Source organism: Rattus norvegicus, chromosome 11 (genome assembly GCF_021556685.1).
Source record: "Rattus norvegicus strain SHRSP/BbbUtx chromosome 11, alternate assembly SHRSP_T2T, whole genome shotgun sequence".
NCBI lineage: Eukaryota > Metazoa > Chordata > Mammalia > Rodentia > Muridae > Rattus > Rattus norvegicus.
The window spans coordinates 45327208-45344491 of record NC_141544.1 but is presented as its reverse complement, the minus strand read 5'-3'; the positions used below and the strand labels follow the sequence as shown (position 1 = coordinate 45344491).

The 17284-nt window shown below is 49.4% G+C and overlaps 1 protein-coding gene across 1 annotated transcript in view; it reads left to right on the top strand.

The window, feature by feature from the left end:
* The first annotated feature begins 610 nt into the window (after positions 1 to 610).
* Positions 611 to 17284, top strand: part of Rcan1 (regulator of calcineurin 1) — a 79595-nt gene continuing 62921 nt past the window's right edge. The window contains 1 exon segment of the mRNA NM_001431544.1: positions 611 to 948. Coding sequence (NP_001418473.1) covers positions 706 to 948 — 243 coding nt within the window. The 5' untranslated portion in view covers positions 611 to 705.

Genomic DNA, 17284 nt, shown 5'->3' with positions numbered 1-17284 from the left:
TATTGAAATCCGCTAATTTTTGTCCCCGAAATACTTCTAATTACCTAAAAATTGGACAGTGACATAATGACTAGTACGCTGAACTATAAACATAAGGTTATATCATAGTGTTATTCAAATCTTATTTGTGATTCCGTGGTGATATGCTCTAAGTATCTAAGCACTGATAATGTCTACCAAACAGAGCCTCTAACTAGATTTAGTTTAAGTCCTCCAAAGTTGGCTGCGTGTTTCCAAACGTCGCCGCTTGGGAACCGCAGAAGCGCTGCCTCCCAGGTTATTGTCCCTCAGGCTAACACCGGGCTAGTATCCTTCAACAGGCACCGCCAGCTGTCAGAAAAGCAGAACTGGCCAGAGGCCTCTGCCCCTAACAAATATGGCCGCCTGGGGCTTCAGGCTTAGGGCGGCAGAGTGGGTCTCACGTGATAAAAATCCTGTCGTATTATTGGTCTGTTCTATAGGAAGGGCGGGACTTAATAGCCCGAGTAGGCCGACCTTAAAGGGAACGCTCTTGGGCTGTGAGCGAGCTACCACTCGGGGCGGACCGGCGCAGGCTGGCCGCCCCTCCCGTGCCGGGCGGAGGCGGACGGGGCGGGCGCTGGAAGGCGGCGTCCGGGCGCCGCGGTGACCCCGAGAGGGTGAAGCGGGAGCCTGCGACCACGGCGCCGATCCCAGCTGAGCGGAGCGAGGGAGCGCGCGCCGGGCATGGAGGACGGCGCGGTGGGGCCGCGGCTCGGAGAGGTGGCGGAGGCGGTGGAGGCGCGGGCACCCCGCAGGGTGACTTTGAGGCCCTTCGCACCCTTCTCCGGGGCTACCGAAGGGGACGGGGGCGGCGGCGACTGGAGCTTCATCGACTGCGAGATGGAGGAGGTGGATCTGCAGGACCTGCCGAGCGCCACCATCGCCTGTCACCTGGACCCGCGCGTGTTCGTGGACGGCCTGTGCCGGGTGAGGACCGGGCTGCTGTCGGGCCGGAGGGCGGACACTTGTTGCGGGGAGCGGCCGGGGCGGGGACGGGCCGCAGCCCTGCTCCCGGGGTCTCTGACTCTGGAGGCGGTCTTCCTTTTGCACCGCCTACATAGTCCAGATCGTATTCTACCGGATCACTCAAGATTTGAAATCAATTCCTCCTTCCAGTGCCATGGTTGGTTACTCATACCTTCCCAGGGTGTCAAATCTGTGTGGATTGGGTCGAGGAAGGAACAACTCCCAATGTACTGAGTGTCCCTGATGGTGGCAGTCTCCCTTTAAGGAACTAAATATTCTAAAGGCTTAGGAAAGGCTTTCTCCCAAAACCATTCAACCAAAACTGGCCAATCAACCGCAAGATAATGAGCAACCAGGATCCTCACCCAAACACTGGCTTTTCTTCCAATAGTGCAGATTGAGAGTACAGAGCGTGGTCTATTTATGAACAGTGAGTCACGTCTGTTTCCTCCTTCCTCCCAGTGAATGAGGTGCACCCCTCCTCTGTGTAGTAAATACAGGGCAGGGGCTAAACCCCCAGGGCCAAGGAACAAGTACCCCGGTCACTTCAGGAGAAAATTAATCAAGCACTTGCCCTAAAGGCCAAAATGCAATTTTATTCTCTGATGTATCCTCAGATCCCAGAACAACCTCACAACAGAATCTTAGTAAATGTCGAAGTGGCCAAGTGGGCAGAGCCTTAGACAAAGCTGTTCCGGGATACCAGGCACCCGGGCAATTCAGGCAAAAAGAGAGAACATGAGATCCCTCAAAGAGGTTTGAAGTGCCGGCCAGAGCTTAGCCTGCAGAGAGAGAAGAGAAAGCCCCTGAGCTGTGACAATTGTTGCTCTACACGGGATGTCCTGGAGTGTGCATGGCCATTGTAAATCCTCTCTGAAAGTAAATGACCATATAAATTATACATAGCCAAGACACAGCGGTGTCTCTCTTGGCAGCGACCTTCAGCTGCACTTCATTGACATGTGGACTCAGTGCCTAGGGATGAAAGCTTTGCTGACATGTTTGATTGAGGGAAACCAGAAAGGTAAATATCAGATGTAGCAGAAGGCAACGACAGTGCTCTAGGGAGGAGGCAGGCTCAGGGAGTAGAGGTCTGAGAGGGAAGGGAGTTGGCTGCTGTGCATCCAATGAGCAGCCATGCTCTCCACTCTCCCGAGTGGTAAGGTGGTGATTGCTAATGGTTGGCGCTGGTTTCCAGAGCTGCTTTCAGACTCAGAGGAGGAAGCAGTGAGCTTGCTTGTCGCTTTTGTAGAGCTTGAATGCTGAAGGGTGTGGACAGGCCTTAGGGAAGAAGCACATGAAGGAGGTATTCTTAAGCACAGCCGCACATGGTGAAAGTTTCCTATGTAAAACTGCAGGCATGGGGTTGGGGATTTAGCTCAGTGGTAGAGCGTTTGCCTAGCAAGCACAAGGCCCTGGGTTCGGTCCCCAGCTCTGAAAAAAAGAAAAAAACCGCAGGCGCTTGCATATAGCATGTGCATAATATAGCATGTGTATAATATAGCATGTGCATAATATAGTGTGTGCATAATATAGCATAACCTCCCACGTGCTTTAAGTCACCTCTAGGCCACGTATGATACCTGGTAGGTTGTGAACGTGATTAAATAGTTGTTATACTGGTTTCTTTTTTAATGTCAAGAAGGGAAGGTATGTGCCTGTTGTCTGACTATGCAGTTTTTCTTTATGAAAAAAAATAAAGATTCTAGTTTGCCTGAATCTGTGCTTGTGCAGCCTGAGGGTACTGAGGGCTGTCAGAAGAGAGAGGTGCAGCATGGGATGTGAAAGAGAATCAGGTAGTAGCAACAGGTGGGAAGCCGCATGGCAGTCAGTCCTTACACAGGGTTGCACACTGTTGGCTCAGGATGTTTGACCCTAGAACTGCCTAACTGGGCTGGCCTCCAGAGGTCTCCAGTCCCTGTGAGCAGCAGCCAGAAGCTGGAGCTAGTAGAGGAGGCAGTGTGACTGGAACCCCTGGGAGGAGCTGCCTGGCAACTACATGGATCTGAAGACGGGAAGTTGAAGTGCTAAAGCTCACATGATGGAGCCTGGCGTTTCCTGATCCAAGGGAGCCAAAGCCAGATCTACGGGCAGGTTGGGCCTTCCAGGGTCTGTAGAAAGTCACTCAATGAGGAGTCAGTTCACCCATGAACTAGGGTGGGCCTTGCACAGGCTGACTGGCTTTAGGGAGTTTTGGGTCTAGAATCCAAAGGAACAGCAGCGCTGATGTGGATGCCAGGGTGAGCTAGGTAATGACCAGAAGGAGTTTATGTGAGTGTTGAAGGGCAGGGTCCTGGGCCGCAGAGGTCTGAAGAGCATCCAAGGAAGGGTCCCCAGAGGGTTGCCCTCGGATGTTACTCTACCTCAGAGTTGGGTGGGAAGCATCAGGTGGGGAAGGAAGGTGGGTGGGCAGGGGAAGAAGCAGGGAGGCAGATGAGGGAGCTTGTCAGCTTTCTGGGAAGGAGAGTCCTTAGGGCAGAGGTGTGGTATAAAAGGAGGCAGACACAAAGCCTCCAGAGGCTCCTCCCCTTTCTCTCCACCTTGAGGGCTGGGGCATCAGTATTATGGGTGAAGTGTGTGTAGTGACGGATTCTCAGTTCATAGGTCCTGGAGGTTTATAGATCTCAGCCCCCCAGGGCTGATGGCTCTGTACAGGAAGAAAACCTAACAAAACTAGCATCATGGTAGCTCACTGTCTTCCACCTGATTGTTTCTCAGTGAGCTAGAACCATCCCTCTGAGGGAGAAAGTGTGGCTCTGGAGGTTCAGCCTACCACCTGCATGGGGGTCCCTTTAGATGGTAGATAGAAAGTATGTCTGCTTCAGGTTGACCGTGTCTACCCTGGAATGGGTGGGTTACGGCCGCAAAACTGTGGGAACCTTAGAGCTGCTGTCCCCTTTCTAACCACACTGAAGGGCCACCTGGGGGTGCTAACCTGCAGAAAATGACTCCCCTGATCCTATAACCTTAATCTTAAACGAAAAGAGGAAACGGACCTGAAACTACTCAGTTGTCTGAGAATTCCAGAAACTGTTATAACTACTAACAATCTGATATGTGAGATTTGCTTTTAGTAAAACATGTTAATTGTCTATATAAAAACCTATCATTATTAATGTAAAATAATCTTACTAGAGAAGTTTATACTGTTACAAGTTAGAAGAAACCTTTATTAAAATAAGGTTATTTTCTCTGTGGGTAAATGTTTGCCTGGTACACTAGCCGACCCTTGTATGAACAGTTCTACTTAGAAAGCAAAGCCGTGCCTTGAACCTGTGGCTACCGGTGCTTTGGGCTGTCGGCGCTGGTTAGGTGGCTCCCTTTGCTCAGCCTTCACCTAGGTAACCGGCAGTTTCGGAGTCCCGTTTGGCTTCTAGGAGGCAGAACTCCCGGCAGTAGGGGAAACACGCTCTCGCCTTGGTCGTCTCAAACACGGATGCATATTTGATGGGTACTTCTTCCGGCTTAACCCAAAGGCCATGTCAGAATCTGCTGTCAGGAAATCATATGTAGTCCATGCGTGTCTACCGAACACACACTTCTTTTAAAAAGTGACTATGATTCGTGATAGCCTTTTCTATAATTTTAATAACTTGTACTCTGATCTGCAAAAGAGAATCTTAAGCAAGAATTCTAACTTCTCTACGTATGTGCCCCTCCCCGCAGAGGGAGATCCTGACAGTGCCTGCAACCTTGGAGTCTGTTTTTAAAACCTGTGTGTGTGTGTGTGTGTGTGTGTGTGTGTGTGTGTGTGTGAGAGAGAGAGAGAGAGAGAGAGAGAGAGAGAGAGAATATGAGAATATGCCTGTGACATCAGGGAACCTTTTGGGAACCTGTTCTCTCCTCCCTCCATATATTTAAAGCAGAATCTCTCACTTTTCCAAGGCTCTGTAGACTTCCAGCCATTGGCCGGAAATTCTCCGTGTGCTACCCCGTAGAAGCTGTTGGGTTAGATGTGAATCAGTGCATCTGGGTTCTGGGGCTCAAAGTCGAGCATCTGGCTTGCATGCAATAAGCATTTACCTATCGAGCCACTTTATCACCCCTCCCCAGCCCCCAGAATCAGAGGGGAGGGTTTGAGAATTTCCCCGTCCTCTGTCACTCCAAACTAATGCTGTTCTCAGGCGTGGGAGTTGGGAATGGCCTGTGGGTGGTTCTCTTAGTGAAGACAGAGAAGCAGTGCCTCCTGCTCGGCTAGAAGGGGTTGGGGTCTTAGCTCCTGCTTGTAATGTCAGTGCAAAGGAGCTGAAGCAGGAGGATTGTCTTCTGTTTGGTACCTGGGCTTCATAGTGAGTTGTGGTCCAGCCTGAGTGAAACCCCGTGGGGGTAAAGATAGTGGGAGAAAGAAAGAGGCAATGGGGGGTTTAAAGAGAACTCTGAGTAACTGATCCCACATCTATGCAGATAACCAGCCCGCCGGCGCCTTGATTTCGTCTAGTCTGTAATGGAGGTCAGGTTCTGGACCTAAGGTTCCTTTGTGACTTTGAAGCCTTATTGCTATCAGCAGGAGGGCCTGTGTGTTTAGAAAGTGGTGTTTAATTTAGGAAGCCCCAGTTTACTGTAAGGATGGGCCACCTTCCTCTCTTTTACCCTTATATTTGTCCCCACGGGCAGACCATGGACTTGTACATAAGTCTACATTCAATGATAAGTTGATGGTTGAAATGTTTTGGGGCTCTGGAGTGACAGCTAATGTCCACTCCAAGATTGAACATCCCTGGCCACGTTTCTGCCTGTTTCCATCCAAGTCAGTCCGTGTAACATGCTGGGAAAGTCAGTTCGTGTAGCAAGCTGGGATTATGGCTTCCTGGCTGAAGAGGAAGACTAGGGAGTTTGGGTGGTTTCCGGCCCTTCTCATCTCACAGTTCAGCCTATTGTGAGGCAAAGCCGTGTTCTCAGACTTGCTCAATCTTGGGTGAAGTTTCTCCTGCTGTGGTTTTGCCTCAGGTGTGGTGGGTTAGCTTATTTGGAACGCTGTATTAATCTGTAAAAACCCATATTGAATAGGGGCCAGGTTTGGTGTAGAATTTACCCACTCTTTTCCTTGATTTTAGAATTTCTGATCCTTTACAAAGTGAGATGCTTTTTATAGCCACACTTTGTTTTCCTTTTTTAATTTTTTAGTCTTCCACTTCCCAACAAGTCAGTCTACCACAGATCTTATCACAGCACTCTTCATAGCTGACACTACAACTACAGACTCTTCAAGCCTCAGGACAGTTACATAAGGTGACAGAAAACTAGGCTTCGAGATAGAGCAGAGAGGGGAGGCTGTTGTCTCCTGTGTTTATAGCTCAGGCTGCCCTTCTTTTAAAAACTGTGACCAGAAAACACAATCTACTGAATACAAGCCAGTAAGGGGCTGGTTTGCTTAGCTTAGCTCTGTGAATGCTTTGCTCCTGTGCAGTGGTGTGTGTGTGTGTGTGTGTGTGTGTGTGTGTGTGTGTGTGTGTGTGTGAATTGAGTAGACCCCTGGGTTATTTATACGTCGTACACAGTCATTAGAGCTGCGAGGAGTTCTAGCCCTTTGAAATCCAGTTCTGTTGTGCAAGGCAATTTTCCCTTTGTCAATACCAGTGACTATCAGAACCTGCAGATGCAGAGGTAACGAGAAGGAAGCCGTGTTCTGGAAGCAGTAGCCAGTTTCCCCACAGCAGTAGGTGGTCGAAATGCTTCCTGCGTATCTGTGTTAGTCAGGGTTCTGCAAGGGGCAAAACTGTCCCGAGACCAGATGTCTTGGCAGCCCCAATCTGGTGCTGGAGTCATAGGGAGATCCTAGAGAGATGCCGAGTGGTTTTTAGTCCACATTGGAATCCCCAAGAAGCAGATTCTAACACCAGTAAAAGAATGGGTCAGGATAGGTGAGGAGCCTGTCCCTGAGAGTGAGGGCAAGAAGGCAGGAAGCACAAGCTTCCTTCTCCCATGTCCTTTTAAGAAGGCTATCACCAGAAGGTGTAGGGCCTAGATCTAGGGTGGGCCTCCCACCTCAAATGATCCAACCAAGAAATTCTCTCATAGGCATGCCCAGATGCTGGGTTTTTAATTAGTTCCAGATGTAGTGATGCTGACACCAAGAGCATCCCTCATTGTATCTCTTAGGGAAACCAAATACTTCAAGATGTGGGACCAGGAGACCATCAGAGCTAGGAGCCTCAGGGTGTAAAGGCATCAACCACTTCCTGTTGTCTAAGTAAGACTCTGGAAACCCTGCGATGATCTGTCCACATGGAGGCAGGGTAGCCTAGCGGTTAAGAGCATAGGATTTACTCCTGTCTCCCACATTCACCCACCTGTGTCTTACTTAGTTTTCCTGCCTGTGAAATAAGGATACTAAAAGCAGCTGTGGAAGAAGAAAAAAAAAAAAAAGAATGGGTAGGTGGCTTGGATCTAGCAAAAAGACATTGTGAGTTACTGTATCAGTTTTCATGTGCTGTGTAACAAAGTTACCTAACACTTTTGAACTAACAGGGTTCGGTTGTAGGATCCTGGAGTGGCTGAGCTTGGCACAACGCATCTGCGGTCTCACAAGACTGGCACAGGGCATTGCCTCTGATAGTTACTGGGAACAGTCCTTTGATGGCTGAAGACCAGAGGTGTCTTTTGTTCCTTGCCTCTTGGGCCTCGCCACAGGGCAGCTCACAGCATGGCCGCTGGCTTCCTTCAGAGCAGGAGAGAGAGCACAAATGGATAGAACCCATCATTCCTCCCTAACTGAGCCTTCTCCCAGTGAGAGCCATATGGTGCTCTTCTTCTAGGAGTGGGGTACAAAGGCAGGTTTGATTTAGAATTTACCCTCTATTTCTCTAATCTTAGAATTTCTGACCCTTAAAGGTGCTATCATATGGACACCATAATACAAAGGACTAGTGTTGGGAGACGGGTCACCAGGACCAGAGACAGGCCACTGAGCAGCACCACAGGGAGACCTTTGTCATTCTGTTTATCTACTTTTGGACAGACCCCAGGAAGAACACAGTGGCCTTGAACTTGAAGTAGCTGAGAACTACTTAAATTCCTGGTTCTCCTGCCATCAGAGCCCAGGTGCCGGGGTTTCAGGTGCCAGCACCACACTCGTTGGGTTGCTGTGGTGTTGCGTGTGTTGTTTTCTCCTTATAAACCATCAGACTTCTGCAATGTTTAGATGTGTTTACTAAAGCAGGCTTGGGCTAGAGCTTGCTGTGAAGAGCTCCTCCTTGTTCAGCACAGTGACCCGAGTTCAAGTCCCAGAAACAGACGGGTTTAGTAGGGTTTTCCTCACCTTTTCTTTTGAATTCAGCACCATAAAGAACGCACTCTCGGGGTTGGGGATTTAGCTCAGCGGTAGAGTGCTTGCCTAGCAAGCGCAAGGCCCTGGGTTCAGTTCCCAGCTCCGAAAAAAAAAAAAAAAAAAAAAAGAACACACTCTCAGCCTCCACGGCTTACATAAACCGCCTAGTGGATGGGTGGATGGGCTCTGGCTACATCAGGCGCTGTTATGCAATTTCTGGGGGCGAGAGCCTGTCAGTAGCCCCAGGACACTGAACATGGCTGATCCCTGAGGGTGAGCGGGCTCAGGACTGGTTAACTTGGAAGGAGAAACCGAGCCCTCTCTGGCTTGGGAAGGAAGGCCTAGTCCTTTTCCCTTCCTTGCTAATTTACAGGCAAGATATGAAATTTTCACAGCAATCATAATTAACCAAGTGGAGAGAGGTATTTGAGGTTGGCCTGAATTTAGAATTAGAAGACAAAAATGTTATTTAATTCAGAGAGCTAATTTTGGAGTTTTTTCCACTCAAGATTACAGTAGCATTCTGTACTTTATCGTGGCATCTGTCTGCTTGTCTTGTCTTCCCAAATAGTACAGCATCAGGTCAGCGTCACAGCTCAGCGGCTCCCCGCGTCTGGGATCAGGGTGAAGGTTCTCTCCGTGACCTGCAGATGGCGCCTTCTTACTCTGTCCACAGAGGGTCTCACCTGGGTGTATGGGGACAGGGACCAGAGGCCTCTTATAAGGACATGTAAAGACATATTGGCTCCTGGATGAATTGCTTTCTTAGAGGCCTTTCTCCCAGCCCAGCCACGCTGCTGTTAGGTCTTCAGCGTGTGTATCTAGTAGAAGGGGCAAGGGCAGAAACATTTTGAGCCTCATTCCCAACCTTCACATTCCTGGTTAATCTTTGTAACAGATGTGTTGTCACCATGACGATTGTATCATACATGTCTCCCTTCCTAAGAACATCGTGAAAGGAGCACCGTTGTTATTGTCCCCACAGCTCAGCCGGTTCAGGGTCTCAAATCCCAGATCACCCATCTGGAATCATTGGTCCCCACCTCCCTGCAGCCTTCACTGAGTCTCAAGTTCTTAGTGCTCACCCTGATCCAGTGGGATGATGTCTTATTGAAATCCCAAGGAGCTCCATGAAGGACAAGGTTTTGTGTAAGGTGGACTGACAAGTTACAACTCTCGTGCCATTTGCGGTGTCTTTGAACAGTTGTTGTTGGGCAATCCTGGTGGGTCAGGCACAGTGGCAGCCTTAATGTAGCCGCCAAGCTGACTGTACCTGGTCACAGGAGTCAGGAAGATCTGGGTCCAGCACTCCACCCACCCACTCATCCACTGTGCTCATCAACACGTGTTTACGGGGTACCACTCACGTGCTGCATTACATAGTTCAAGACCAGCCATGGAGCTCAGACAAATCCTGCTCGTCCTCAGGTGCCAAAAAGACCAACCATAATCTCTGTGGAAAGTCTAGGAAAGTCAGGGTAAGGCAGCCCACTGCCCCTGACAGTTAACGTCTGTCCTTTCAAATCCCAAGCCACAGGAAAGCCATGAGATTAGTTTTGGATATTGTTCATGCTACGTAAATGATGAACTGTGTTGGTCAGGTTACTCTGCTTGTCCAAACTTGGTCGACTTCCTGTCAATTGAGCAGGTTAGGTTGTAGCATCTGAGGCCATGCCTAACTACAGGGGCAGTGTACCATTCTCCCCGTGGGAGCTGTAGCCCACTGCACCCCCCTCTGCTCCCCACACCCACAGGTCCAATCGGATTTTCCCCAGGCAGATTTTGCTCAAGATGAGAGGTCTCTGGTACAGTCTAGCTGTCCCCTCTCCAGGTCCTCCAGCCTTCCATCCATTCCTCCGCAGCGGCTTGCACCATTAGTTCCTGGCAAAAGGAGGGTGACTCTCAGACACTTAAAACTTTATGCCTTTAATTGATTTTGGAAATCCACTTAAAATTAATCTCACGATCTTGCACCAGTGAGAATTTAAATGACCCCAGCACTGCTCATTAAATGGTCCATCTGGGGGCTGGAGAGATGGCTCAGCGGTTAAGAGCACTGACTGCTCTTCCAAAGGTCCTGAGTTCAAATCCCAGCAACCACATGGTGGCTTACAACCATCTGTAATGATATCTGATGCCCTCTTCTGGTGTGTCTGAACAGCTACAGTGTACTTATATATAATAAATAAATAAATCTTTAAAAAAAAAAAATGGTCCATCTGAAGATTTGCCAGAATACTAGAGTGACATTTGTTTCAAGTCTGACAGCCAAGTGTTCTCATGTCAGTCAAGTTTAGTTTACTGAGAAGACGGCTGGCTGCTGACTGGCTGTTTACCTGATTCATGCTTATTTCCCAGGGACATTAGTTCTCTTTTCTTCTCCTCCTCTTCTCTCCACCTCTCCACTTCCTCTTCCTCCTCCTCCTCTTCTTTTTCTTTTTCTTTCTTCCTTCCTTTCTCTCTCTCTCTCTCTCTCTCTCTCTCTTTTTTTTTTTTTTTTTTTTAGATGAAGTCTCACTGTGTTAGCCAGCGTGGCCTCCGGGTCCTGACCCTGGATGGCTCTGGCTTCAGCCTCCAGAGTGGCTCAGACTACAGGTGCATGCCACTGCTCTGGGCTAGGGATGATTTCCGTTACACATCTTACCACCCTTAAGTTTTGATGGTAAATTATAAAATCAGTAACTCCAAAACTAAACTAAGTACTTCAGTTTGGTATCGTTACTTACGCCAGCTCTGTTGAGTATTACCTTTTCCAGTCTTTCTAGAACATTTCAAGGGTGATGCTGTTATTGGCTCATTTTTTAGACAAAGGTGACTTCTCTTTATAGAATTAATAAGCATCATAGAATCTTCTAGCTTTAGAGGTTTGATTCTGGGGTTCTCAAAGCCCATGTGAAGAAGTGACCTGTGAACCTTGCCTTGCGTTTCTCTGGTGAGTAGCTGAGATCGGTGGGTGATGGTATGGACTCAGAGTGTGGGCAGATGTGGGCAGAGCTGGGGCTAAGCACAGACCTCCTATCCCAGTCTGCATAACTGAGCTCAGAGGACACTGGGAGGCAGAGCAGATCTGCACCAGTGCTGTCCATTGATGACCACCAGGGGGAAGTAACTTCCCCTGTGTTCTCCACAGATCCACTGGTTGACTGAAGACTGTCTAGGCTTGCCTTTCTCTAAAGGAAGAGAGGAGCAGTCATACCCAGAGTTGCAAAGACGAGTTTGCCATTTCAGCCTCAAAGGGGAGAGAGCACCCCATCTGCTAGCAGGAGCCTGGCAAGTAGGAAGCTGTTCCTGCTGCCCTTCACAGCCAGGGACCGGTCTGGCTACTGGTCGGTCTCCAGGGTGGGAGAACAGAGTCTGCCTGAAGGGGAGCCCTCCTAACAGAGTGACCCTCCCGCCCAGCTGTGCCCTGGCATTCTGTGTGTGTGTGTGTGTGTGTGTGTGTGTAGTAGGTCACTTGTATGACATGGGCAATGCCCTGGGTTCCATGCCGGCACCATGACCCACAATAAAAGAGCAGAGAAATTCTCCCTCGTGAAAACATACGCTGTTTTGGAAACACCAGGCCTTCTGAGCAGTACACTGGAGCACTTTAAATTTTTTATGATTACTTTCAAAAGGGAGAGCTGTGCCCTCGGATAAGTGTGCTTAGACTTGCTCACTCTCATTGCCCTAGAACAATTTCCAGAATCTTCACTGCCCAGGTCACACTGTGACATCCTCCGGGGCTGGGGCTGAGGCCCTGGGAGGCACAGGTTGGTTTTAGCTTCCTTCATGCTTCCTGAACTACGAGTCTCTGGTAGGCAGGGTCAGCGTCTTTAAGACCCGGCAGCTCCTAAAAACTGAGCAGACCCCATCCCCTGCCGAGGGTTGGAGAGGGACTCAGGGCCCGTTTGCTCAGGTGTGAGGCCGCTTTCTAGACCAGGTGAGTCTGAGGCGGGGCTTTCAGGGCAGGCGCTGAGCAAGGTGGACGGTGGCAGAGGGCTGTGCGTCGGGCAGCGCTTCAGGCACAGGACGGACAGTGGGGCTGAGGACAGGGAACATCCTGTGCCTCAGAAGGAGCTGCAGCTTCTCCTGAGAGTACAAGCAGCGCCCTCATCGCACCTGAAGAGTTTCCCTAGCTGAAATACTTGAGACCAGAGATGGCCGAGGCTGGGTTGGGAGCTCTTGTGACTGGGATACTTGTGTAGGCATTACTAGTTGAACAGCCTTAAAAACCCAATGACAGCAGTTTGGATTCTGAGGTTGAGGAAGATCTACCTGCCTCTGGTGAGAGAGCTACTGGGACGGTGCATGGGTTGGGAGTGCTCACTGGGAGGCCGTGAGAATGAGAAGAACTCTCATGGTGGCATTTGTGATGGCATCGAAGATGGAGGCCACTTAAACACTGACCAGTCTCCATCGGGCTCTCGGGGTAATGCCAGAGATGTGTCCTCCCGGTTCCATGTGGCTCCATCGTTGGTCACTGTTGAGTGTTTGTCTCCTCATTTTCTGGTCACTTGTTGCCTTTTCCTCAGCAGCGTCTCCCACGCAGGGGCTTCTTGCTGCATAGAATTAACCTGGCTGGCTCTCGGGAGAGCAGGAATACGGTAAAGATGCGCACACCCACATGCGCTGGAACCCACCCTTCCTTATGCATGAGCACTTCTGCAGCCAGAGTTGTACACCTCAAGGGCCACAGTGTGTACAGACTGTGAAGCTGAGCTCTGAGACGGGCAGGCTGAACTCTGGCCCTGGCTGTGTCACCCGTGGGGAGTCACTTACCCCCTCTATGACAGTCGCCATGCAGGATTTCTGAGGATGGAAGGAGCCAGGACAGAGCACAGAGAGTCATGCCAGATGCACAGCAGATGTGTAGCAGATTTTATTATACTTAGTATCAAAATGCAAACACAATGGGGCCCGATGTTTCAGGCCGTGTGTGTGTGTGTGTGTGTGTGTGTGTGTGTGTGTGTGTGTGTGTGTGTTGTGGATCAGTGGGAGTAAAACTATCATAAAAATGAAAAATATCACTCATTTCCCCTTGGCTAGGGTCTCACTATGTAGTCCTGGCTAGCCTAGAACTTGCTACTTAGACCAGGCTGGCCTTGAACTCACAGAGGTCTGCCTGCTTCTGCCTCCTGAAAGCTGGGATTAAAAACTATCCACAGTATTATAAGTATTGCATTTTGAAGTCTGTTAAATGGTAATCCTTATTTTCCCGAGCCTACCTGCAGTTTTAGGATGTGTGTGTGACTTCCACATTTCCAGACACCTAGAACACTGTAAAACTCTTGTCACTTGTAAACACCTGGAACAAAGTGCAGTTAGGGGACTTTGTTAAAAGGCTGTTTAATCTGAAATGTGCTTCGGCCCAGTTACTTAGGAACCGAGGAGTGTTTTTAAAAATCGGGTGCCGAGAACACAGCAGCCATAGAGACGCCATGAGCAGTAAGTACTGTAGATATAATTAAAAATAAATTCTAATGCTTTGTGGAAGGTTTTCCCTTCCCTCCCTCTTTGCCCCTTTCTTCCTCCGAGTCCCTTTCTTTCTTCCTTCGCTTCTCTCTCAGAACAGTATCTCTGCTATTCCTCCACCTCCCCCGCCAGCCTCTAGCCCCTTGATGGAAAATGGCTGGGTGTCCTTTGCCATGGCTTGTCCTTGGAGGGCCCGAGCAGCTGTGGCACTTATCTCTGCGTGCCATCGTGGTTTGCATGAGGCTGCTCTAGGAAGGCCACTCTCCCCTATTGGTGTGCACCTGCAAAGATGACTGTCCGTAGCCAGCATGCCCGTGGCTTCACAATATTCAAGGCCCCTGCTGCGGTTTTAATTAAAGTAGTCAGTCTTAAATGCCCTTCTTACCCCTGCAGCACTGTGCCCCCAAACAGCCTGGCCGTAGTCAGCGCTGCAAGATGACAGGTCACAGAGGTGCCTGCAGGGCTAAAGAGTGGAGGGGGGCCTTTGGCGCAGCGGGATCCATACTCAGTCCTTGGGGGTCCCCATGATTCATCCATCCATCTTCCGTAGGCCAGAGAGACAACTGATTAAGCTGAGTCCGGCAGACAGTTTCTCATCTGCACCGTGCTGGCTGCAGAGGTAAGAGGCAGCACGCAGGCGAGGGCGGGATGTCTGGAATGCCCAGCTCATCTACACTGTGGGCCGTACCAGCCGTAGATTACTCCATTTGTGTAGATTGCTCTGTGAGTCAAAGGGTAATTACTAAAGTAGTCATAAAACTAAAACTGCAGTGTTTACCAAAACTCTGCTTCATCTTTCCTCAGCGCTTCCTTAGCGGTGGCGTCTGGGCCGCACCGTGTGCTGTTTTCATAGGTATTTAGGAGTCTGGTGGGTAGGGATAAGTGCAGGTGCCGGGTAGCGTGTGCCGTGTTTACAAGCTGCAGAGTGCTGTGCTAAGACTCTGCTGCCTGCCTTTGCGTGGTGCGGTGGGCCTGGGCTCTGCATTTCTTTGGCTGTGTGAGGTTCCCGTGACACAGTCAGCTTAGTCCACTTATGAGCGTCAGCATCTTTGGGGAGATTTCCTTACTACAGTGATGTGCTCACCATCCTCCCACGGACGTCTCTGTTTATGTGTGTAAATGCATTTCTGTATTTATGGAGGGAGGGATGGCTGCTTAACAGTCTCTTCCAGTTTCTTCTCTCCACCGTGTCACCATATGGCTGGGTTTACATTGCTGTGGAATCCTATCCCTTGTCATTTTGGATCTTTGACAGATGGGAAAGAGCTTGTTTTAAGTAACCTGGGCTTAATCAGGAATAGGCTCGACCATCTGAGCAGGCTCCCTGGCCGCTTGTCATGTTGTCTCTGTAAAACGTTTTTGACATTTTCTGTTTTTCTGGTGCAGTTTTGTCCTGTGACTAAGGATTTAAGAGAAAGCTGGCACCCTTGGCCTTTGACTCACTGGTGATGGCAGCCTCACAGAGAGAGCTCCTTCAGTTGTGCATCTTATGTCACAGACATGCAGGGAGTGTTTTCTTCCGGAGCTTTAGTGTCTGCCTTTCTACTTTGCTATAGGAAGGGGGTTAGCTGTCTGTCCATCTGTCACCTGTGGCTCGTCCCCCGTAGTCTTGTATCAGAACCCCTGAAGCCTTGTTACTCTCTCTGTCCATTTCTGCACCAGCTTTGTACTGACTTGTGACTGCACTGGCTTAGCCTTGTGTTAACAGGTCTGACTATCTCCTGTTTCCCTCTTTGTCCTTTGTCCATCCTCCCTTCTCTCACACAAACCTAAGTGCATTACGTAAGAGCGGGGCTAGTGAGGTGCTGCAGCTGGTAAGGGTGATCGCCACCAAGCTGATGACTGAAGCTCTACTCTCACGGCATGTGTGCACACACAGACACACACACGTGCATAGATCACACACAGACACACACACGTGCATACATCACACACAGACACACACGTGCAAACAATCACACACAGACACACACAAGCACACACACATGCACATGCATACAGTCACACACAGACACACACACGTGCAAACAATCACACACAGACACACACGTGCATACAATCACACATAGATGTACATATCACACACGCACACACATGCCATTCGCACACACATATCCACATACACACTAAATAAATGTAATAAAGAAAATTAGAACTTAGTACTTTTTTATTTTTACTTTTTCTTTCCCATGAAGGAAGTTTCTTTTTCTGTCTTGACTCTAACCCAGCCCTCGTGCCAGCGCTTCCTGCTGTTTCTCACCGCAGAGTGTCCCTGAAGCGCTTCGGACAACCTGTTCTGGCTTTAGTGTGTGTTCAGACTGCAGTATTCCGAAGGCACTGAGGTATCTCGTGGGCAGGACTCCAGTGTAAACACAAGAGTCATCCGCGCTTTGTGTACACTGTCTTACACGGGGCCCCAGGGTAGCTTTCTAGGATATTTTTATTGTATCTGTGTTTCCATGCCAACCCTTCCCTCCAGTGTTGCAGTTTCCTCTTGTGTTATGTCAGTGTTGGGAAGGCTTTGGGTGAGAAACTGTCAGATTTCTGATTCTGCACCAAGGGTGCTTGGATGACTAGTCTGCAGTGTTCAGATGCATAACCATATCACGTGCAAATGGTGACTGGGCCATCATCTATAACATACGTGTTCTGGTGTCTGGTCTCCTGTGCAAACAGTACCACGGCATTAGATGACGGATATAGCAGGCAGACACTCTGCTTTACAGAAGTGCGCTAATGCTTGTCCGTGGACTGAAATGTGGAACACCTTGTGGTAGATGAGCTCTCCGCCATCTCTGGTGAACACTCTCCTGCTTTAGACCTGCTGCAGGCTAAAAGTACTTCTGGGTTTCTTCTCTGGTGTTTTATAGAGGTCCTAATAAGGCACACAGGCCCTTAGAAAGTGCCTTCAGGATTGTTCTAAGAATGTCCTATGAACGACATGTCCCCACCTGCAGACTCGAGCTACCTAGTGCAACTCTGTGCACCCAGATAGTAATGTTCCGTGCCTGCCATTCAGGGCAATCACCAGAAGCCAGAAGTGGCCACAAGGATTTGAACTGTGGCAGTTGGGATTGGGAAGTGAGGGTTACAGTTTTATTATTTTAAGTCATTTTAATTTGAACCCCAACACTGCACTGAGCCTTGTAGCTGTGCTTCTGAGAGCTACCGAATCTTTCATTTTCAGACTAGTTCATTTTCATTGCAACGGCACCTATCACCTGCAGAAGTTGAGACCAGCCCCAAATCACAGCAAATTCAAACCAAACCCAGCCTGGAAATCTAGGCTTCTTACTCTTAACAGATTCTTTTTTTTTTTAAGATTTATTTATTTTATTATATACGAGTACACTGTAGCTGTCTTCAGACAAGGCTTCTTACTCTTGGTCATGCCATCCTCCCGTGCCTGCCCCACTTTCTTCCTCTCTCTCCACTTCCTCTCTGTAACCCCAGCCGCAGTGTTTGCACCCCAGTGAACAGCAGGGGCTGCACGGACTTCTTCACTAGGCTGGGTTGGCCCAGGTGTTTGTGCAGGCATTGAATTTTTGGCTAAGGTCACTGCACTCTAGTTCCAGT